General features: G+C 49.6%; 9 protein-coding genes across 9 annotated transcripts; 4 read left to right on the forward strand and 5 right to left on the reverse strand.

The window, feature by feature from the left end:
- Window positions 1–2,012: 2,012 nt before the first annotated feature.
- Window positions 2,013–3,573, forward strand: KY384_000545 (uncharacterized protein; the record flags this gene model as incomplete). The annotated part of the gene is made up of 4 exons (XM_044809081.1): window positions 2,013–2,123; window positions 2,182–2,499; window positions 2,544–2,660; window positions 2,722–3,573. The coding sequence occupies 4 exons, from the start codon at window positions 2,013–2,015 to the stop codon at window positions 3,571–3,573; spliced, it is 1,398 nt and encodes a 465-aa protein (XP_044665068.1).
- A 224-nt stretch (window positions 3,574–3,797) lies between these two features.
- Window positions 3,798–5,832, forward strand: KY384_000546 (uncharacterized protein; the record flags this gene model as incomplete). The annotated part of the gene is made up of 2 exons (XM_044809082.1): window positions 3,798–3,840; window positions 3,896–5,832. The coding sequence occupies 2 exons, from the start codon at window positions 3,798–3,800 to the stop codon at window positions 5,830–5,832; spliced, it is 1,980 nt and encodes a 659-aa protein (XP_044665069.1).
- Window positions 5,833–5,866: 34 nt separating this feature from the next.
- KY384_000547 (uncharacterized protein) lies at window positions 5,867–7,249 on the reverse strand (the record flags this gene model as incomplete). The annotated part of the gene is made up of 2 exons (XM_044809083.1): window positions 5,867–7,136; window positions 7,170–7,249. The coding sequence occupies 2 exons, from the start codon at window positions 7,247–7,249 to the stop codon at window positions 5,867–5,869; spliced, it is 1,350 nt and encodes a 449-aa protein (XP_044665070.1).
- A 15-nt stretch (window positions 7,250–7,264) lies between these two features.
- On the forward strand, window positions 7,265–8,146 carry KY384_000548 (uncharacterized protein; the record flags this gene model as incomplete). The annotated part of the gene is made up of 1 exon (XM_044809084.1): window positions 7,265–8,146. One exon carries the CDS (start codon window positions 7,265–7,267, stop codon window positions 8,144–8,146), a length of 882 nt encoding a protein of 293 aa, XP_044665071.1.
- A 790-nt stretch (window positions 8,147–8,936) lies between these two features.
- Window positions 8,937–10,908, reverse strand: KY384_000549 (uncharacterized protein; the record flags this gene model as incomplete). The annotated part of the gene is made up of 3 exons (XM_044809085.1): window positions 8,937–9,808; window positions 9,865–10,318; window positions 10,369–10,908. 3 exons carry the CDS (start codon window positions 10,906–10,908, stop codon window positions 8,937–8,939), a joined length of 1,866 nt encoding a protein of 621 aa, XP_044665072.1.
- Window positions 10,909–11,175: 267 nt separating this feature from the next.
- On the reverse strand, window positions 11,176–12,016 carry ISY1 (NineTeen Complex (NTC) component; the record flags this gene model as incomplete). The annotated part of the gene is made up of 4 exons (XM_044809086.1): window positions 11,176–11,530; window positions 11,586–11,623; window positions 11,686–11,958; window positions 12,014–12,016. 4 exons carry the CDS (start codon window positions 12,014–12,016, stop codon window positions 11,176–11,178), a joined length of 669 nt encoding a protein of 222 aa, XP_044665073.1.
- A 245-nt stretch (window positions 12,017–12,261) lies between these two features.
- Window positions 12,262–14,508, forward strand: KY384_000551 (uncharacterized protein; the record flags this gene model as incomplete). Its single annotated transcript, XM_044809087.1, has 1 exon — window positions 12,262–14,508. The coding sequence occupies one exon, from the start codon at window positions 12,262–12,264 to the stop codon at window positions 14,506–14,508; it is 2,247 nt and encodes a 748-aa protein (XP_044665074.1).
- Window positions 14,509–14,846: 338 nt separating this feature from the next.
- Window positions 14,847–19,595, reverse strand: KY384_000552 (uncharacterized protein; the record flags this gene model as incomplete). The annotated part of the gene is made up of 2 exons (XM_044809088.1): window positions 14,847–14,872; window positions 15,029–19,595. 2 exons carry the CDS (start codon window positions 19,593–19,595, stop codon window positions 14,847–14,849), a joined length of 4,593 nt encoding a protein of 1,530 aa, XP_044665075.1.
- A 697-nt stretch (window positions 19,596–20,292) lies between these two features.
- KY384_000553 (uncharacterized protein) lies at window positions 20,293–22,589 on the reverse strand (the record flags this gene model as incomplete). The annotated part of the gene is made up of 2 exons (XM_044809089.1): window positions 20,293–21,603; window positions 21,669–22,589. The coding sequence occupies 2 exons, from the start codon at window positions 22,587–22,589 to the stop codon at window positions 20,293–20,295; spliced, it is 2,232 nt and encodes a 743-aa protein (XP_044665076.1).
- Window positions 22,590–23,081: the final 492 nt, after the last annotated feature.

Here is a 23,081-nt window from a genome sequence, read left to right on the forward strand (position 1 = left end):
CGCGCCTAGCTCAACAACACTCTCGAAATATGACAACATCTCGGAAGCCATTTGACCAGAGCATTGAAAGCTAACTCACAGCAGGAGGGATCCCTGGCGGTTGAGCGGTCAGAGCATTCTGCTGGGCGTTGACAGCAGCAAGTGCCGCCCAATGGCAAGATGCATGAATATAGCCACGGCCAGCCAAGGCCAAATTAGGGATCATCAGTCAAGCTGTTGGCGTGTCTCCAGACACGAGCTGCTTAATCTATTATCGTCCCTTGCCAAATAGCGCCATCTGTCAATCAACGTGCTGCAGTATCTCTCTTCTGCCCTAAACGTGGACTATGAACAGAGGGAAATTTTCAGACCTACGCCTGAATGCATGTGCCAACACTCGGAAATCTGGAGTACTTCGGTGGGTGCAAGCATTTGGGCCAGTACGACACGTTGCTCTCTTTGCTGGCTTGCCCCAGCGGAAGCAGCACGCGGCTGCAAATGTGAGTTGCCATGGACCTTTTCCTGGCCATGTAAGGAGCGCTGTGGGAAGTTGGACTGAGGGAGCTGATTGGATAGTCTGAGCGGCAGCAACGATCCGTTTTAGGCAGGGTCGACGTCGTTACAGTACTAAGTGATAAAATTTCGGCACCCGTGTTTCTTACACCAAAACCCTAGCTTTTCTTAAGGACCTTAACTTTTGATCTTTAGCAATAAAAAATTCCCAGAAAATTTATGCAACTAGATTTTTATATATATTATAGGTTTTAAATAAAAAAAATTTAAAGTAACTTAAAGTTATTGAAATCTCGCTTAATTTTAGTATAAAAATTGAGATTTTAAATTTCTCTTAGTAGTAGAGTATTTTACGCTAAATATACTAAGATTTAAAACTTCAAAGTTGAGGGACTATTGTATTAATCAAATCGCTATAAAATCTAAAAATTTCAGCTGAAATTTTGATCGAAAACTGAAATATATTAGTGTATGAAATGTATTGGTTTTAGTGGGGAAATAACGGCTGCCGAAATTTAAAACCGGCTACTGTAGGACGCATTTGGACGAAGGAAGAAATCGATGCAGAAACTCTATGCATGTTGACAACCGTGGGCGTGTTTCACGGGTCTGCGTATAGATGTAGATTCTAGATAGACACCTTAGACAAGCCTTAGCTGCATAGTCGATCAACGGTCCTCGTTTTCCATTGCGGCCTAGTTCAGGATCGGCATGAGCTGGCGAGCATTGAGCCTGTCACACCCCGTCGACCGTCGACTTCAAAACGTCAGGATACGAGCAATGGAGCGGCCCGCATGTCTTTTTATAATCGATCAAGCCCTCCCTATTCCTTGCGACGGCAGCACATGGTAAATATGTAAGAGTCGAAAGACTTTATCTGTGGCGATCCCCTCGTGCAGCGAAGCCTTCGGAGGAAAGCAACCAAGCTCTCCAGCAGATTGGACGTCATTGTGGAGCCTGCGCACGATACGTGCAGATGTGCAGACCTGCGAGGTGGTCGAAGTATGGAGAAGGCTGTTTGACCGTTGAAATCATTAAGGTTCCGAGTCCATTGCGTGCGATACCAATGCCGTGAGCAGTTGAAGCCGGTACATGTCGAGCTTGTTCCAAACCGTCACTGCATCACTGCATGACCCACGGAGCGGAGAATTTTCCCTTGGAGGTTCATGCGAATGGAGAGAGGCTCTCGCGCAGAGAGTCAGAATGAGAAGACGAGGACCCAAGCGTATTATTATTCTTTGCAGGTGCGGGTACCTGTTGCGGGGGGAGGAGGGGCGGCGACTAAGGTGCCTTAGGGGGCAAAAGGGGCTTGGAAGGGGTCAAATTCTTAGGCAGCTTTAGCCGGGGCAATCTGCGTGCTGGGAAGCTTCTGGCGGCGCGACTACGCGGCCGTCTGGCTGAGGTGAAGGCTGTCATTTTCAATTAATTGAATTACTACATTTTGTCAATTGTCGTCGATTTCATTTATAGCGGATCACATTCTACAGAATTACTCATGAAGACGGGCGCCCACCTGCAGAATGCAGTCGGTTCAGCGGCGATTTGGCAAATTCTTGCCCCGTACCGCCGACGAATCTCAAGTTTCAGTGCTGCTTAAAGATTTCGAAGATGCGGATAGAATGCTCATGAGGGTCTGTTTGCTGCTAAGGGCGTAAAGCTTGAACCATTCAGCTTACGGCCAGCATATAGATTATTGACGCGTCCAAAGCATGGCGAGATTCTTGGAGGGACATCCTGGGAACCCAGCAAAGGCTAGTTCATGGTTTTCAGAGCATCTATGCTCCAATCATTGGGGCAAACGAGGAATATGAGGGTCATGTTCCCGTCATGACCGACGAAGCAACAGACGCGAGGACCGCAAAGCTCCAAACAACCTATGACGAGCTTCGTACGGATCTACTGGAGGAAGTGAGCGCGGTGGACACACGAATCGTTAAGCCTGCAATGGACGCCAAAGAATGGATTCAACCCTTGAAGAAAGTCATAAAAAGGCGCGAAGATCGGAAGGTAGCGCAGACAAACTTTTCCGGGTATGTAGCTAATTGGACCAGCTGGATTTCGAGAAATACCAAACCAGAGTCGACAACTACCGGAAGAAGACGAAACGATCAGAGCGAGACAATGCTTCACTAGAGAAGGCAGAACAAGAGCTGATCAAAGCCAAAGAAGTAAGCGGAATCCTTATGACTTGCAATCTAGATCTTTTTACTCATAAATCTGGCCTACTAGGAATATGCTGTGGCAGACGAACGATTACGGTCCGGCCTTCCACCGATCATCAATGCCGCCTTTTCAATTCTGCCACATCTCCTAGCAGCTCTGATCATGATCCAGAACTCATTGCTTGCCCAGTACTACACATCATTGCATGAATACTGCGATGAGGAGGGGTTTCGCATTCCTCCAACCTCCGCCTCTGAGATAATCTCTGCATGGGACGCTGATCTAAAACCAGTCAAGCATCAGATTGAGACGGGGATAGCTTGTGTAGCCACGGGCAAAGCGGTGCATAGGCCGATGCGCATAGAGGACAAACATGGAAGCACGACCGGTATGAACATCCGTAATGGCATTGCCAACCAACGACGACCAAGTGGTCACCCTACGATGCCTCCGTCTCCAGCAATCAGTGCAGTTTCCGAACCACCATCTGGGGAAGGAAACCCAAGACCAAGGATATCCTCTGTACCTTCTCAAACCTCACTATCGTTAGCCACACCCAACTACAGCTCCTCTGCAGTCACGAGTCCGTCGCCAGGCGACTCAGGCGCGCATGCTCCAGCAGGTCCAAGAGCAGATTATTTTGGCAGGGACAGATTGGCTTCGAACTCTTCGATGGCATCAATAGCGGCGAAGAAGAAGCCACCTCCGCCCCCACCACCAAAGAAGCTTCCTTCATCACAAGGAGATTGGGTGGTAGCCATGTACGATTACCCTGGCGAGGGCGATGGTGACCTTTCTTTTAAAGACGGCGATAGGATACGCGTCACCAAAAAGACTGACAGCACAGACGAGTGGTGGGAGGGTGACCTCAAGGGAGTCAAAGGGAGCTTTCCTGCGAATTATTGCCGACCTGTATAGACTTTTCCGAATTTAGCGATGCATTATTGGGGCTGGGAAACCGAAGCTGCACAGAAAGGGAGCGGTATTCATTAGACATTAAATTGGGCTCCGTATAAATTTCTCAACACGTATTTACGGTGGATGAGTCAATGAAATGTAATGAAGTAACTATGCAAAAGTGACTTCCACCAAGGGCGCATCGTCAATCTTTACTATTCGTTACCTTTGAACCATCATTAGACATGGCTGATCGCGGCGAAGAACTATTAAAGAAGCCGCTGTATGGTGCGTGGAGCTTTTCTTGAAATTTGTTGTTCTGTTAATTCTGACAAATATCTAGTTTTTGACTTACCACACGATTTGTTGGCCACGTTACTGCTGAAAACTTCTGACGATCCAATCCAAACTCTCGAATCTCGTGATACTGAAACAAGAGATATATCGACGCCCATTTTGCCCTATGAGGAGGAAAGTAATTCCAAGTCAGCGTCCTGTCAGCTATGCCGAGTCAAATACCTGTATGTTGCGGAACAACGACACCACGTAAAATCGGATCTGCACAATTACAACCTCAAGCAAAAGGTCAGAGGAGGCGAATTAGTATCAGAAGACGAATTTGAAAAGCTGGTGGGCGAGCTGGACGAAAGCTTGTCTGGATCTGGCTCTACATCGGAATCAGATGATGGCGAGCCACCGAAAGAGGACCTCCTCAGCAGTTTGCTGAAGCGAAATGCCAAGCTCAGTAACGTACAAGTCGATGAAGAAGCCTTGACGGGCAAGAAGAGGAAGCGTGGGGCCGGCAAGCCTCCTCTGTTGTGGTTTTCAGCATCTACCCTGCCAGAAAATACGTCAATAGGAATCTATAGGGCGTTATTCACAAATGAGGAGCAAGTATCTCCAGATATGGTTGGAGCGCTGCGTCTGAAGCAGCTAAGGCCGGTCCCTACAAAATCGCCACCGGCCGACTCTTCAGATGGCGTTCCATTGCCCTCGACCATGACCAGCCCTTCCATCTTCATGTGTATGATTGGAGGCGGCCATTTCGCAGGCATGATCGTTTCCCTCGCTCCCAAGGTTAGCGGCCATGGTTCGGCCACCGAACAGCGACAAGCAATTGTTATAGCTCACAAGACCTTCCATCGATATACAACGCGCCGAAAGCAGGGAGGTGCCCAATCCTCGAACGATGCCGCCAAAGGTGCTGCTCATTCGGCAGGCTCTTCAATCCGAAGGTACAACGAAATCGCTCTCGGGCAAGACATACACAACCTCCTCTCCGAATGGAGGAGTATGATTGAGAATGCCCAACTAATCTTCGTCCGTGCAACCGGCAGCTCCAACCGCCACATTCTCTTCGGGCCTTACGATGGACAAGTTCTCCGGCACAACGACCCAAGAAATCGAGTCTTTCCCTTCAGTACTCGCCGGGCCACACAATCAGAGTTGATGCGCGCCTTTGTCGAGCTTACCCGCGTGAAGACCAGCCATGTCGACGAAAAAGCCCTTGCTGCCGCCGCAGCAGAAGCCGAGTCTCAGGCCTCTTCTAAATCCGCTCCTACGCCAGCAAAACCTTCCTCTCCCAAGCCCACAAAGGAGGAAGAAGAGGCACTGTTCCACACCTCACAGATTCAAGCCTTGATACGCCGTTCTAAAGCTCCCGCTCTCCTTTCCTACCTGACCACCAACGCCATCTCCTCCAGTTATACCTTCCATCCGCCTTCTGCCCAGGCGAACCATCACGCACCCATGCCTCTCCACCTTGCCGCTTCCACAAATAATCCCGCCATTGTACTGTCCCTACTGACTAAGGCCGGCGCCGATCCTACACTCAAAAACGACGACGGTAGAACTCCTTTCGATCTCTCCGGTGAGCGGGCTACGCGCGACGCGTTCCGAGTAGCTCGCCACGAGCTGGGCGAAGAGGAATGGAATTGGGGCGCCGCGCATGTTCCAGCTGCCTTGTCAAGGTCGGATCTGGAGGAAAGGGAAAGGAGAGGAGAGGAGGTGGCGGCGAAGGCAGAGTCTGAGCGGAGGAAGGCGGAAGAGGAAAGGCTGAGAAATGAAGGGCAGTATATGGGCGTTCAGGATGGAAAAGCCGGAGGAAAAGGCAGCAAGGGTTTCGTGGAGGCTAAGAAGACAGCGGAGGAAAAGAGGGAGGAAGAAGGAAGAGGTATGAGCACCGAGATGAGGATGAGAATGGAGAGGGAGAGAAGAGCTAGAGCTGCTGAGGCGAGGCTGGGAAAGCTCGGAGGCGGAGGTGGTGGTAGTGGGCGATGAAACGTAGGTTGCTGGGTATCACGATACATACAGATCATCGAAGATCGTCCTTCTTGTATTCAAACTCCGGGCTGTCCCCAGTCAATTCCAATTGCGTTGCAACGTTGTCGCTATCGTATTGCTGGTCCGTCTCAAATTCTTCCTCGGGATTATCATCCACCATCCTACTCTCAGGTAATTCGACTTCGTCACTCGGCACCATCTCCTCCTCTTTCGATACTATAGGCTCCAAATCCAAGCCACAGAAATCTATCCTGCCTTCTCTGAACTTCTCGTACACTCCCGTCCAAGCATTTCTCGCTTCTCTTCTACTCGGCGCGGCCTTCTCAAAATCCCCTTGCATATGATCATATTCCGGTCCTGGCACCCCTTCATCTTGAAAATGCACGTAACCTGTCGTGTCCAGGAATTTGGTGGCATTGAAGCCGGCATCTACGCTATGAAGAGAGGATGATTCAGCTAGGAGCATAGCTGGGTTCCTCTGATCGGGGTCACTGGCAGTGGATGGCGCGTGCGTAATATGCAACAATTGAAGGAACTCAAGATCCTGAAAGGTGCCTTCCGGGAGGGCAGCCATCGTTTCTTGGTAGAGTTTCTTGGAGGGTTCGATGAGGAGAATTGCAGGTCGGTCGGCGGAGGACGTGATAGGGCTTGTGAGGCCGAGCAAGTTATTGCTTTCCATTGGGAGGGTAAAGAGTAGGTCAAGGGGTGATGCATCGAAGACCATGCCAGAGGGTTGGAAATAGATTATGCGGTTGAAATTTATAAGGGAGACGAGGTTGGAGAGAGGATAACGCTCTTCATCGGAGAATCCTTGAGGCAGTTCACTTTCCTTCGGAATTGTGTATGCCATTGGCCTGATGGGTTGCAACATCACTTTGTAGCGGCTGGCAGCCTCTCTGAGCAGGCGTTTGCTTGTAGCGACTTCCTTGTCGCTTTCATCCATATCATCCCACTCCTTTGGGTACATCAGAATCCGCTGCGCCATACTTTCTTGGCTCTCAAACGTTGCGAATATCATTACCGAGTTGCAAACATGCATGTGGCTCCTCAAGAGCTGCACGTATGCGACCTTGGCCCATCCTCCTTTTGGTCGGTTTGATGTAAGGTACTTATCGTAGAATGAGTGGCCTGGAGGACGACCAAAATGTTTCGCTAGCTTCGGATTCAATGTCTGTACAGGAGAAGCTGCGAGTTTTGGATGTATCGCCTCTTGAAGCGAGTGGATAGTCTGTTGTTGGAGGACATAGCCCGAGAGAAACAGTAGTGTTGTGAATATGCATACTAGGAACACGCGCGTGAGCCTTCGGAAATAGTGGGCTTTGTGAATAACTTACCTATGCCGGAAGAGATCGCAACGGAGATCTGACCACTTGTCACAAGCATCACAAGGCCTTGCGTTAATCTTCCGCGACATTGCAAAAAGTAATTGATGAGTTCAGAGGTATTTACTTTTGCGGTTGCCCAGACGATTATCTTAGTGACGGATTGGGAGAGACCCACGCTTCCACAGACAGTGACACGCCAAGCATCAAAATGCTCGAATGGAGCTCTCTTCCTGAAAGAGATTATTGAAACTAAGGGCTTCCCTTCACCAAATGATTCTAGCACACGCTTTGCAATGGCGCATCAAGCGGATGCCAAGCGCATGCTCGATGACCGGGGATATGTGGGAAGAACCATTCACGACGTCAACCCAGCTCATCTGCTCGAGAAGGCCGTCCGCGATCGTATCGTGGACAGCTACTACTGGAAAGAGCAGTGTTTCGCAATCAACGAAGCAAGTTTATGCGACCGTGCAGCTGATATGAGTTTCTTCGGTGGCACATACGGCCAACAAAAGCCAGCACCTTTCCTCTGCCTTATCCTAAAACTTCTACAGCTTCAGCCGGAGCGAGACATCATTCTGGAATACCTTCACCAACGTGATTTCAAATACTTGACAGCCCTTGCTGCATTCTATGTCCGCCTGACATTTGCTGCGAAAGAAGTCTACACTACATTAGAACCTCTACTCGCCGATTATCGTAAGCTGAGGAGGAGAGTGCGGGACGGAAGCTACAGCCTCACTTACATAGACCAGTTCGTGGACGATCTTCTGACGAAAGATCGTGTTTGTGCTACCAGTCTGAGAAAGCTGCCACCAAGAACGATACTGGAGGATTTGGATCAATTAGAGCCTCGGGAGAGCCCTTTGGGAGAGGAGCTGGACGAGCTTGATAGAGATGACGACGATGAAGATATTACTGAAGTCAACGGGCATGGCGACCATGATTCTGTGCACGGACGACTAGAACAGTCTGAGTCACCTTAAGGCGGAAAGGTTTTATCACATTATTGAATATCAAGATGTGCACGACTCTCACTCTCAGTCAACAAATCACAACATACTACCCAAGACTTCAAATCTGGAGATACGACCATAAAAGTGGCCTGAGACCGCATGGTGCTCCGCAGTACTCTACAGCGCCTACGCGCACTGTCCACACTGGTACGGTGGTAACCACTGTAGGCTTGAAGAAGTAGCATGTTTTCCTTGGCGCCCTCCTTGATTATATATCTTAATGAGACCGGACGGTCTCTTCTATGATTTTGACCACGACAGTCTTCGAGAAAGACAAGAGGTTCGGAAGGAAAGTACAGTTGGGTTTGCTCTGAATGCTATGCCCGTTCAAACGGGAGAAGTGGCGATAGCTCATCATCCGTCGAGCTTGTTTTTGCGAGGCAACTATGAGACGAATTGTGAGCAGCTTTGTCTTGAGCGAAGATTAGAAATACGGATTCAGCTCCTCAAAGGGAGTCAAATCGTCCGTGGACGGCGCCATAGTCGTTCACGACATCCATTATCGACAATCTTACTTGGCGAGAGCTCATGATTAAGGAGTGAATGGTGTGACGGCGAGAACATCACGTGTCAGGCCTTTTCGCGCACAAAAGGGCCGGAGACGTCTTCTAGGGTTGGATTCGAACATAGCTAAAGAACTCAGGAGTCTTAGTAATGCGAAAACGAGAAATCTCGATTTCCAAGTTGGAGTATTGATGTTTTTGCCGTGGAAGATCCTAGCTCAGGTAGAAAAAGAGAGTGAATATACAGGTGCTCACCATCAAAATGTACTAGTGGCAAGCCTGCTAGCCGCATTTCTGGCGTCCACTCTATCCTCATCTCCATCATCTTCCTTGGCCCCTTTCAAACTGCCCGCTCCACTAGCAGCCCTCTTGCGCCCCCCACCCTCGCCATTGACGGCATCATTCTCTACCTTTCCTGTAGCTGACAATCCACTCGTGGATCTGTCGAGTGCACCTTCACGTCTAGGAACACCACTCCATGCATCGCCTCTCGGACCCTGGGAAGCTTGCATATTCGCTCTCCTCGTTGAAGGGTGAGCTTCTCTGCCTAGCCTTGAAAGTCCTCCTGAAGCGTCGATATTTCTAATGTCAGGACGAACAGACTCCAACGTGGCAAGGGCACGGCGTTCAGCTTCGATCTCGCGAAGTACATATTCTCGTATGCTAGTGCGAAGATCTGCCGCCGTGCGGAAATACCAGCGACGTTTCTCTTGAAGCAGATTGGATGTTACGCGCTTTGTCTTTTGATCGAGATATTCCTCGTGTAAGCGGGCCTCATCAAGCTGATTGATTGCTTCATCCACTTTTTCTCGGCGGACGGAGGAGGATGACTTAAGCCTATCAGCAGCTGAGAGCTTGCTGCGGGTGGCTTGTTGGGCGGAAAGGAGATCTCGCAGCAGGATATGACGGTTTGTGAGGGTCTCTTTAACGATGAAAGCATCGGAGGAGTGGTAATTCAGTGGGTCCGCGAGAGTCGTTGCTTCAGCGGTTCCTTGAGCAGCGTGGTAGTCACCTGTGCTTTGAATAATTCTTCCAAGTTTGCGGTAGGCAATGCTAAGACCCGGATGAGTCTCTTGTACATGCATTTGCCCAAATTTGACGCCGAGGTCGGACTCTGCTAATCCAAGGCCTAGTATTTATGTCAATGGGAGATTGGGTGGTGATTTCTAAGGGCGGGCTTCTTACCCCGGCGAGATTTTACCAATCGATCGACTTTCTGACCTGCATCCATTGTACCAAGATAGAATGCTTTGACTGTCGGCCTCGAGTCTTGAAGCTCAGGCGAGTCGTCCGGCGGCGGGGCAAATTGCTTGATGACTTTCCTCCTCACACCAGTAGCTGGTTGCTTCATCCTCATCATAGGACTGTATCCAGCATCACTTTCCACAAAGAAGACCATCTCATCATCTCTCATCAACACATCGTTGCTGCAAACGTAATTGAGCCACCTTTGCATGGCGTTCTTCGTGCGGACTTCGTCTTCTTCCGTCCCAGCTCCGGCAGAAGTCAGAGGAGGTGGAACTGCAGGTACGAATGCCTCTGGATTCGACGAGATTAGATGATCCGCTAGCTTGACAAATTCCGAATGTGTGCGCTTGATGTCTCTGACCTGCGTAGTTCGGAATTTCGGTAGATTCGTCTAAATTGCAATTTAGTATATAGCTACTTGGCGGCGCAAATGAGACGTACGTGAACATCAAAATGTATCGCAGGATCTTTCTTTCCGAGTCTTTCCAGTGTCGTGATTCTAGCTTGCAGCATGTAGGCTGGAGGTTGTCTTTGACCTTGCTTGCCATGATACCTGTTTGGACCTGGAGCTCTTTGATGTTGTTGAGCGTGTAGAGATTGTTGATGACGTTCCTGAATCCTCTGCTGACGCATTGACTCTTGACGCAGCTCTTCCTCCGTCATTGGTGGGCCTTGGAATCGTATATCTGGCACGCTCTGACTGATCGTTCTCGCAGGCTGCCTTCCGGCTCCATTTTGTTGCGGTGACAGCGGCGCATCGCGATCTGGAGGAGTGGACGACGGTCGCTCTACTTGAGCATTGTTTTGCTGCTCTTGCTGCTGGCTCGATGCAGGCAGGGAGGGCGATTGTTTTGATACTTCTGGGGAAGAGGGGGTGCTGTCTTCTGAAGGAAAGGTGCTTCGGTTGGGACCCGGGGAATTCTGCCATGGTGAAGTTCCGACCGGATGGTCAGGGTCGTTGGGAAGCTGAGAGTAATCCATAGTTGATTGTGGCAGAGCGCCAGAATGTGGATGGTTGATGTGGTTGCTTGTGTAACAGTTTGCGGACCGCGAGCATTTCCGCACTTCGAATCATCGGAAGTAGTCATTTAAACGACAACAATTCTTACAAGTGCAATTCAAGGCAATCTCTGAATCTCTATTTGAGCTTAATAGCAGTCGCTTTTCAGAGCAAGTTCTGCTTCATGGGGTATCACAATTTGCAACTATAGAATGATTCTCCAGACTCCTTCCTTACTTCACTGATTATCAACCGAGTTTATCCAATAGCGTTCGCCTCCGCCGGTCTACTAATTCTTCTTGCACTTCATCGAGCGTTGGCAGCGTCCATGCAACTCCGTCTCCTGAGTCGCCCGGCAAAGACTCCCAACCATCCTCGCCCTTCTGTCCCTGGGCTTTCAGGTTCTCAAATGCTTCCCTCTCCTTTTCAGCTTCATACGCAAGCAAGGTCCCATCTTCCTCGTCTAGATTGTAGCCATAATAGCTGGCATCAACGTTTTTCCTAAGGTCTGCCCGAGATTCCAAGGCTTTGTCCGGTGCTTTTGGCTTTGCTGCTTCGAACATTTCCTTTACGCCCGGCAACTCCCTAGCCCTTCCAAAATACCTGCGGGTACTTCAGCATGATTGCCATTTTTGTAGGTTGTGATTTCATTGCCTACCTGTAGCCTTTCCCTCCTCCTGGTATCTCTTTGCCTTCCTCATCAAAGACTTTCCCTCCCCCCTCATGTAATTTGGGCCGCCAAGGTTGCGTATCTGCACCTCCCACATGTGCTTTTCCCGCATCAATTTGTTGATCTCGTCATTCACGTCCCTAATCTGGAAGTCGCTAAGGCTTTGATCTTGGATCTTGGTCACTTTTCTTGATATCTCTTTCAACACCTGGCCGCGCCATTTTTCGCAAGCAGGGATCTGAGAGACCTCCGTAATCATCTTCGGCCGACGAGTTCGACCTGCATCTATGATACCTAATTGTGCAGCTTGTTGGGCCCGAAAGCGAAAGAGCATGGACTGCGCCTTCTCCGAATTTCGAGCCTATAAATGTCAGCCTGTCTATACTATACAGAAGCCTTTATCGAGATGAGCTCACCATGGCTGCAAGGTACGACGACTGTGAAAATTTTGGGATTGCACGATAGTACAATAGCGATAGATACTCATTTGGAGAATAGTCGTTGTTGCATTAGGCCGACTTCGCACGTGACTTCGCGCCCAGGCGCGAAACCACATTCTATTACTCTTGCCTAATTTTGATTTATCTGGCGCAATATGCTTTTGAAGGTCAGATGTTCAATAAGGAACGCAATTCATTTGAGTAATCCAAAGATATGAGCTGTCATGAATGCAACAATATCTACATCGAACCCCGCCTCCTATCCTTCACTTTCTGTACCCACAACCCAGAATACAGCTCCAATCATCGAATTCCGCTGTCTTTATACTCACGATCTCAGAAGAAAGCAGAAAAGATGGCAAGATGGCCTCCTACGTTTTCATACATTCAACAAACGGGTTATGGTCTACGATGTGCCCCGCAATTACATTGGGGATACTCACTGGAGAGACAAAGATCCTGTGCAGGATGGTGATGAGTTTGAACTTGATAGAGGGGTCTTGATCCAGGTTGGCGAAATTGTTGGAAGTACAGAGCAAGATTTGACGGCATTATTGGAGAAGAGGAAGAAGGCAACAGAGATCCCCTCGAATGGCGACTCATTGCCCATTCAGAAGATTGTCCACACTGCAATCGCTCCTTTGTCGCGCCCAACCCAGATGCTGAGACCGAGACCCTTGACTGCTGTATTGGGAACGCCTCGAGGACAGATTGGAAGGGCCCTAGATCCATCCAAATCACCACACGATCTGCGGAGTGAGGCTAACAACCAAGTCAAGGAAGGCGAGAGGTCAGCGAAAAGGCGGCGAACGGAGGCCGAAAGTGAGAAGATGGCGACCCGTTCTAATGCGAAGAGCCTTGCTTATCCGACTGCCATCTTAATATCAAGCCGTGTGGCGGGCAAAGAGAATTTCGAGACGGCCAAGCTGAAACCCACCCATAAAGATCAAAAGCCGTCAGGATCTTCTCGGGGATCTGACGAGAGAAATTCTATCCATAAACGCCATAAAGTGGATAGCTATTCCAATAACTACTCTACTGATTCGAGGAAATGCGGAAAGTATAAGGGATGGCAGGATGAGGCTGTCAATTGCGAGCCCATCCAGATACTTTCTTCTCAAGAAGAGGCTAACCCTTCGGATCGCCACACAAAGCAGCTCAGCCCGTCCCTGGAAGAAGTTTCAAGCGCAACACCTATATACAGTAACGCTCCAGACGTCGGAGAAAAGGTAAACAAGAAGCTTAGTAGAATAAGTCGGAGAGGCTCAAGCAGCTCGACAGTAGAGGAGGCTGAAAGCTCTACAGGGCAGCGAAAACGAATGAAGCTTCAGATAGGCGCTCAAAAACCGCGCCAAAAGCTTATGTATAGAGAACTCCTTCCCTTAGAGCCTGCTCCTCTCATAAAGGACCATAAAGAAGCAGGACAACGGAGGCCGTCCACCAGCAGTATTCCTGCGACTAAAAGCAACTCCAAAGAAAAGAGCTGTAATCGGTCAGGGTACCTTGATAAGAACCCGCAGCAAGCAGGCGCTCTTAGCAACTTTCCTAAAAAACGAGCTTTGTATAGCGGAGGAGAAGATGAAGAAACGATGGAGACAACGAAAGCTGACGTTCATGAAATGAAAAAAAGCAAGCGCAGGGTGTCCGTTGACGAAGCAGAAGTTGATGACCACAATGATATTCGTCATCCGTTTGCGGAAGCAGTCCAGCTTCCGATACCGAAGCCTAAGCCATCAACTCACAATACTGACCTTGCTCTGTCAAGAATGGATGCCATGTTAGCCGTCCCTCGGCGGAGCCCACCGATCCAAAGGGAAGAACATGTCGTAAAAACCTTTCTCACAAAGACTACGGATGCACCGACGTTGATTCCCGATCTTTCTATTGTGGCGACGATGCGTTCTATGGAGCCCACAGCTCCTCATGTTGAGACTCAGGTACCACTGTCACAGGACAACCAGCCAGCTCAGGTGAGAACATTACCAACGGCGTGTGAAATGGCAAATGAAAGCATCGTTATCTCTTCTCAGCCACCTCCAAGTGGAGCCCCTGACTTGCCGACCATAAGTCCTCCACAAATTCTCAATGCACAGTCCATACGAAACGAGCTGATTGAAGATCCCGCCAGCACGCCAGTAATGGCAAGGCAGGAAACGATGCCACCACAGCCAGAAGCCCCTGAAAACGCATCTCTTCCACCGCAGAAACCACTGCCCAATTTTAGAAAGCCCACCCGTCGCTCTCCGTTGAAGAAGGCAACTTCAGACATGTCCAGTATACGTCCCGCGCCAGAGGCACCTATCTCAGCAATTGCCCGCCCTACGCGGCAAGCATTGAAGCCAAAAGGTGGGGATTCGACTGAGCAAATAGCGAACCCCTGGAGCAGAGAAGTATGGGATTTGTTTGGCTGTGGTGCTGATGGTGTCGCTTGCGGATATAAAGAATTTTTAGACAAGCAAGGATGTGGCTAGTGGAGATTAAATGGTAAAATAGTATAGCAGCTATTCATGTATACATTACTCAAACTTAGCATAATGACGTGATGTCTTCCCAGTATATTGAACGTTCAATGACAAACACCTGTGTCCAAGAGCAGAAAGCTAATAGATGCTTTCAGAAAGCAAAGTAGCCGACAGCAAATTAATTTAAGCAATAAGAACGTTTCAACGTGATGAAAAGACTTCGAAGGGCATTCGTTTCCACCTCTTCATCAACACCACCCACCTCGCGAAAAGGACTGTCTGCGCCTTGCCTACATTGCTAAAGAAACCCCTTTTACAATGAATGACTCTCAACTCAGTGTGCCACATTAGTAGCCGAGTTGTTCCTTGGGTTCTGCACACTTTGCGTACTCTTAGTGTGGTCATGATGGTGATGATGGGGCCCGTGTTTGTGTAAGGAGCCAACATCATGTTTCCCTATGAATAGATCAACATCAATTCCTTCCTACCCGAAAGCAGGCGACATGAGCAGAAGAGAGACAAGACTCACCATCACAACAAGCCCTAACGTTCTCTAAGGCTCCGTCCCGTTCGCGCTCCTCAATCACCATCCGCACATCCTCAGCACTATCCCTTGCCACACCGTTCGGCGCTACCACGCTCCTGCCACCCTCTAGAATACCTGCTTCAGCGCCATTGTTTGCGTCTTCAGCACGCATACTCGAGCGGCTACGCATGCTATTCCTGATCGAAGGCGGCTGCCGCCAGTATCCTGAAAGTCGACTAGAAATACTTGCATGGGGGGTTGCGTTCGTGGACTCGGCTAATTTAGGAGGGTCCGTGTTCGTAGCTTCCGCAACCTTCGAACCCCGTGAGCGAGAGAGGGAGCGGGAGATGCGCTGCCGGATTGATTGGGAGCTCATTTGTAGCCTGTCTTCGACTGGGTCTAAAGGCTGCTCGAGCTGCCGTGATTCGCGCTGATTTTGCGAAGGGTATGAAGAACCTGGACGAGTAGCGAGGGAGTGCCGTGCGTTCCTATCCGCTGTTCGGTGACTTCTGAAGCTTGCGAGGGACACGCGGGAACGATTGCGGTTGTATGGTGGATTGAACTCCTCCGCCTCTGCTTCACTGAAGTCGCCATAGGCATTACCAACATTGCCGTCCGCCCCAGTGCGGAGTAAAAGGTAGGAAAGTGCGTTAAACCAGGTCTCGTGGCGGTTGCCAGTTTGCGCTGTGAACTGGACGGAACGACCGGGGGTCACTACAATCAGTGATTTACGGTGCAAGCCAGGTGGCGATGGGTTGTTGTCGGTGACTACGCGTACAGCCTCGATGGCTACACTTTTACTCTTCAGCTCGGCACGATTCGCGCTGGCAGGGTCACGGTCAGACCAATAAAGAGTTCGTGTGTACGGATGAACCCAAAAGAAGCGGCGATGGCGGGTATTTGACATTTCGCCACGGCCTGCCTTTCTGGTATACTTCCACATCATTTCGCCGATCATAGTCTGGGTGATGGCTTGGATCATCCGTGGGTCTGTGTTTGGCGACATGCCCTGTGGCATATTCATATCACCAACACGGATGTTAAACCTCTCGTCAAGCTCCGAAGCAAAAGAAGAGACCGATGTGCGACGAGAAACTTGAGATCTGGTCGATGAATAACGCGGTGCCCGAGGCGTGGTGCCTCCTTTGGATGACGGACTGGGTAGCCCTTGCAACGACGGTGTTTGGGGGCGGCTGCTCGCTCTGGAGCGCAAAGAGCGAGCGTAAGCGGACGCTGGAGCTATCGGTGGGCCCATCGATTCTGGGGCCTTCTGCGCAGCTGCAGCAATAGCTTCTTGATGGTCACTAGGTAACGGTGGGTACTGCGTAATTCGAGAGCGTGAACTCGTGGCGCTTGTGGGCCGACGAACTGTTCTGCCGACTGCGTCTCTGAAGGAAGCACCGTCTGGGACTTTGACCTCAGGGGCTTTCGCTTTGGGAGTGGTGTCGTCCTGATATCCACGATTGGCAGGTGGAGTAGCGCCTATCTCAGAAAGTGGTTTCATGGCTGCTGGGGTTGGGGGCGCTGGAGCGTCGACTAGAGTATTTTGCTTCTCGAAAAGCTTGTCAATCTGTTCAGAGGACAGGACAGTCTGCGAGCCTTGATCGTAGATCGACCTGTTCGTCTGAACGGGCTCCTTCGATCCAGCGTACTGTCCAGAGGCTCGACGAGAGACTGCATTTGCTGAGACCTCTTGTAGCGGGGCCTTGTGGTCGGGAGTGCTAGGCTCAATAGCTTCCCTTGGATGTTGACTTGTGTCGTCATCCACAATCTTGGATATTGATGCAGCACGTGACCTTCTGTTCCAACCAAAGACAGAGCCAAAGATGCCTCCCGTGGCGGACTCAGCAGCTCTTCTGGTGGGAGTATCAGATGGTTGGACAGCTTCAACAGGTTCAACCCCAATCGACTTCTGCCTTGGTTGGATTGGAGCAGTCTCTAATGTTTGGATAGAGGATAAAGCCATCGAAGGAGATGTAGGAGGATGTTGCTCACTCTGAGTGAGCGAAGCTAAGGAAGGTGCTGGATAGCTTTGAGACTCTCGTCGTGATTGCAGACCTGCTGAGGCTTTCTCTGGCTCTTGATGAATTTGGGATGTGTCCGACTTGGTCGACATAGGAGTGGTGTTGGCACTGTCCTTGAAACCTGGGAATATCCCGGAAAGTGCGGTTAGTGGGTGATCCCAAACAGGACGTTGAGGAGTCGAGGCAGTAGTCGAATCTGACACAACGCGAGATCCAGGTTGGCTTTTTACAGCGTCACTTGCTCGAGAATCTGGGCCTTTCCTCTCGCTGTTGGCGCCGGAAAGTGCGCCAAGAAGGGTGCTTTCTTGTGGCTCGTCGATGGGTTCAGTCATTGTGCTAGAATCTACGGTTGGTATCTTTGGTATTGGTGGTGTTCCGCCGCTGTATATGACTGTGCTTGGCCTTAGACCCGGAGTCGAAGAACGTGAACCGTTGGCTCTTCTTAGACTTCCGGATGAGCGTTTCCCGCCAATCTCTCTACTTACAGACCGTGTAGAACGAACGGATCTTGGAGTTCGCGTACCATCTTTGCTTGGGGTGGCCTCAGCTTCGTCTCCGCTAATATTCTCTAGCTCAGCAAATAAGCTTTGACCTCCTTCATCGCCAGCACTGACAAAGTTTGCTGGAGAATTTTTGGTTGATGATGGAGCACTACTGCCTGAGCCACCACTCACAACGTGTGAACGACGATTCATTTTCAGACGGAAGCGTTGCGGCTGTCCTTGAATTGGTGTATGCATGCCATGCTCTTCCTCTTCCGAAGTTGAAGCCGTACTTTGAATCGATCTCCGATCACCAGGCTTGTTAGATAGAGATCTCGTAGCTTCTATGCCCCGTCGGGTTGATGATCGCATGGTAGCTGCTTCAGTCTCGGTCTCGGTCTCGCTACTATCGCGAGCATTTGACTCAGCCCCGGTTTGGAAAGCATCATTATCCGTACTATCCCGTTCGTTCGCAGTCTCAAACGCGTCTTCCGTCTCATTCGCAGTCTGATATGCATCACTTGGCTCGGTCCTGTTCACAGTTATTTTTTGTGGAGTTAAGCCATCATGATCTTCCCATTCCGGATCCTGAGGCTCGTCTGTCATGATATCCATTGTGCTACTTCGTGGTGCGCCAAGCCCCGGCCTACCAGCCTTCCTCAAATCCGTTTGAGACTTGGTTTTGAGCCTTTTCTCAGGATGGTCTTTACGTTTGATCTCTAACTCATCCCTTGCCTCTTGTAGCATGCGCTTCAGATCCTGTTTCTCTGACTTCTCGCGATGGACGTTGTTCTTCAAATTTTGAATCATTCGATGAGCATGATGCAGAGAGCTCTTCAAAGTTTCGGATTCTAGCATAGAATGACGTTGGCCTTTACTGGGCGATGGCGGCGGAGAATGCTCCCGTTCAGATAAGTCAAGGCTATAGTCAGGAATTTGGCTCCCCGCATCTGTTTCTGGCTCTGAGTCCTCGTCTTTGAAGTGACTAGCAATTCCTTTGGCAAGTTGTTCGTTCTGTGAAGTCAGCTCATCAACACGCCGTTGCATTGTGTTTTTCTCGCTTTCCCCGAGCTTGACATCTTTACGTAGAGTCGCAAGTTCTGACTCATGTCGTCTACGAAGAGCAGTGTGGTCGTCAAAAGCTTTACCATGGCTTTGCCTTAAGTCTTCTAGTTCTTTCTCATATGCAGTCCTTTCAGATGTCATAGATGTCAAAATTTGTTGCAACTTCTGTTCTCTGTTTGCGGCGTCCTTCTGCTGCGCTTGCAACTCTTGTAATTGGGTTTCAAGATTCCAATTCTCATCTTTGTAACGCTGCTCCCCATCATCCAAATGCTTTAAGCGCTGGATAAAGCCTTCAGCCTCGGTTCCTAGGCGTGCATTTTCCACATTGACATTCTTCAAATTCTCGTCGCGTTCAGCAAGCACAGCTTGTAAGTGTCTTACCTGACCCAGCAGAGAAGTTGTGATTTCCGCCGCAAATTCAAGATTATCGGCATTCGACGCTTGGTTACGCTGTTTCCGTGGCACATTCATCTTGGACGGCGATTCCACAGCTTGGTTAGAAAATTTAGCAGGACTTGGTGGGCGCTTCCCATCCCGTGCGAAGGGAGTAGCAGCACCCTCCGCACCTTGCCCGTCTGCTTTTGGACCAAGGAAGGCTTTTGCGCTCTGCCTTCCCACATCGTTGTAGTCTCGCTCAATCTCGATGAGTTTTTGTCGCAATTCAGGACTTATCTTCCTGTCGTCCTCCCGAGATCCTACTTCCCGCAACCTATTTGACAAATTGACCCTCTGTTGAACCAAAGTCGATCCAAGCTTCGACGTTTCTTGAATCCTTCGGTCAGTCTCAGCCAAATGAGCTTCAAGTGCTTTCTTGGCTTGTGCTGGAGAAGAATCAGGATGGTTCAAAGCGAAGAGCTGTGTATCGAATGCGGAGAAGCGATGCTGGCCTGTTTGCTGCGGTGGAGTTTCGAGGGAGAAAGGGTCATGTTCGCTACTGAGGCCATTCATATCTTCGGGATCAGTTCGTTGCCGCGGCAAAGAGCCCACAAATTCAGTCATGTTTTGTGCCTGCTTTCTTCAGATCGAATGCGTACGCTCAGGGTGCTTTGGGCATTGGAGGGCCTAATTTCAAGCATGGGTCATAGTCGTGCCAATGTCGTACTCTCCTGAAAGTCCCCGGGCAGCGGTGTATAAGCACTCAATTCTCCAAGATACTGATTGTCCAGATGTTGGCCTTTGGGTAGTGGAACGGTCAACGGTTCCTTGGCACGCGTTAGAGGGTACGAACAATTGTCAAAGTAAGAAAGAAGCGTCGTGGCTGTAAGAAAGAGGGAATAGGTGAAAAGAAAGACTGTCGGCGTTGCTAATGGATAACTTTCGGTGCAGCGCAAAAGGACAGTTAGGAAGCTTAGGTGCGATTATGTCTGTGTTTGGAATTGTTGACGAAATCGATTCTAGCGCGCAGGGAGATTAGCGCATATAAGTCCTCCGGGTTGGAGCCAATCAGGAGCCATCGCCAGCTCTATACGAGATACTACAATTCTGTCTGTGCGAATGATCCAGACATGATGAGTAACACGTTTTGTGATTACCTGAGACGTGTGCAACGTTGAGCGTCTTGAAGACAGACGAGTGACAATAGCATATTTGGAAGATAGGAACTCTACTTCATGCTGATTGAGTCAGGGAGGAGATGCCATCAGCATGAGGCCTATTCGTTGGCACATGATCTGAATATTATGAGAGTCTATCTTCACTATACAATTGAGGCGAGACCCAGATCAGGCTTAGAAACCCTGGGAAATTCTCGACCAATGTCCTCTGCGTTCAATCCAAACTTTTGATATACTGATACCGTCCACCTCACTACGGAACGTTCGATCGGAGTCAGAACAATTGTAGCAGAAGCAGAATTTTCGTTTGTAGCTTGAGTCTCATCTGTCCCAGATTTCTGATCACTAGAGTCCATAAAGAGGGGAAGCTTTTGAATAATTGGTCTCATTATCATCCGTAGCAACCTAAGCTCAGGCTTGACGACACCAGATACGACCAAATACTGGCCGGAATGAACATAACGTCTGCTCGACGGCACACGACACCATTGCTTCCAAAGCGTCATGCCAGCCGCAGAGCCGAACCGCTCTACCACTGCTTCCAATAGTATACCAAAGGCTTGAGGTGATACTTCCGCTTTCGCTGATAGACGACCGGTTTCCCGATCCTTGTTATAGTTCAAACAGTGGAAGCAATTACCGGGTATTGTGCGCAACATTCGCTTGATCTGGTTTGCTAGCTGAATTCTTTGGAAGTCCCTTGGCCGAGACGGGTCAGATGCATTGTCATAGCGACCAGCGAAGATGCCAGAGAGAATCTCCTCAGCTTTGCTTCCCTCGACGACTTTGCGCTGCTTCAAACCCGAGAGTCGAAGGACAGCTGCTGCCAAAGAGGTTGCATCCGAAGCGTTCCAGCTGGTGCCCTCGGACGACTTCAAGTGATCAAGAATCTCTTGGGTGGCATTCCATTCGTTCATGAGGACCTGGCTGCGAAGTAGCGAATGTAGCATGTCCTCCGACAAAGGCGGCTGCAGTTGCTCCAGGACTCTCGTGACTATTGTATGGTCTGCATTCTCAGTCGCATAGCGCAATAGAGCAGGCTGAAGATTGGGAGACTTGTAAACGTGAGAACGTAAAAAGCCTCCGTCAATATCATTGTTATCAAAAAGCCGCTCTCCAAGACTTTTCGATTTGTTTGCCGTTGTAGAATCTAGAAGTTGAGCTACAATGTAATCTGGAGTTTCGGGATAGAGTAATGGTTGGGAAGATTGCGACAATCTCTTGGGGCCACGCAGAAGTCTTTCTCTCAATTCACTTGCAAATTCCCGAATATAAGTTCTTTTATTGCCATCAATCAAGTTCGTAATGTTGTCAAGAGTGCTCATTAGTCTTTGCGATTCTCCGGTCTTTGAGTCAGTATAGAGTACTGAGTAGAGCAATCCTAAGATGCTAGCCGAATGATCTTCTGGGTCGTTTCCTTGTGATAAAGCTGACATGTCAGGGGGCCTTCTGCACTAGGGACAACTGAAGTCAAATGAAGAAGATCATCGATTGCAAGGGCAGACTCTCGCATTTTCACAGATCCAGATTCGATGACTCGTAACACTAAAGCGTTGCACGCTCGAGCATCCAAGCCCGCATCATTTGCTTCCAGCAAGTCCTTGCAAACTTGGGTCATACGCACAGCCTGGTTGAAGGGGTAGCTGGATGATGCTTCGGTATTGCAAGTGCTGTTTACGGTGCCGTCTATAATTGCCTCGATGACTTCGCGACTGATGGTACGTTCTCCCATTGTTACACTTGAGACACCACCGTTTGCGATGCCGATGCCCGTTGACTGATTTAGGCGGGCCTTGTCAAGCTGCAACTTTAGAATTGCGGTCCACGCAAGCTTTGGAGCCTTTGTCCTACATACTTCTTCCCAGCTGATAACGGACCACCTCTTTGCCCAGTCTTGAGACCTTCTCTGCATCTGCGAAACAATCCAAGCAGCCTCCAGGACTAAATCACTTTCAACACAAGCCCAGAGCACAAGGTCAAGCCAGACACCACTTTCAACCTGCGAAAGCTGAGGTTGGACTCTAGGCGAGGGTAGTTCATATCCGTACTCTTGTGCTTTCGCCATCTCAGACTTCCAATGCCTTTTCCACGCAACGTCTGAAAGCAAAGTCATGATTCTCGATGACAGTAGATGTATTGTAGGCGGTCTTTGGATGACGGAAGGATCTTTTGCGGGGACATAGTTGTAGATAGTGGAGGGTAAAGCATCAACATGGTGCATTTGAGCAAGAATGTCCAATACTTGTGACATGATCGACTGATGAGCCACGCGATCCTCAGACAGATCTCCCGCATGAAGGATCATACTACCTAACGCCTGCCAGACTTGCGCTAAAGATTGTTTTGCCAAAGAGATTCCATCGCTGTCTTTATCAATACACTCACCCCACGGGTCTAGCTTGTCCAGAGGTACGGCAAACGCTGGTGGACAGTCGAACATTGTCGGATCCTCGCAAAAATCTCCTAACGACGGTGCTTGACGCAACGGGGATTCTACTGGAAGCTGCTCGCTTGGCTTGATGGATCGGTAATGCCGACCCCAAATTGCAAGCAATGCATGCACGATCCAACTCACAGCACTCCATCGTCCACAATGGACACCTAAGTGTGATATGATGTCTGACTGCGTACAGTCTCTTGCTCCTCTGAGGATTTCAACGAGTACACGCGTACAATCGAGATCCTTTGCCACATTCCCATGATCAAGAGTCTCAATTGACGTGTGTGGGAAGTCCTCTGGGAGCCGGCGGTTGAGGAGAGTTAACCAGGCATCAATATCATGTCGTTGAGAAGAGCGCGACAGTCGATAGACATCTTCCTCTGGCGACTCAAAACCCAGACTGTTAAAACGGGTGTTGTGACGAGTTGCTGCTTGGAGTCTTGCACTTGAGGTATGGAAACTTGATTGTGTGTATGGACATGGGCATTGCCG

Source organism: Bacidia gigantensis (genome assembly GCF_019456465.1).
Source record: "Bacidia gigantensis strain McMullin 20006 chromosome Unknown contig_74, whole genome shotgun sequence".
NCBI lineage: Eukaryota > Fungi > Ascomycota > Lecanoromycetes > Lecanorales > Ramalinaceae > Bacidia > Bacidia gigantensis.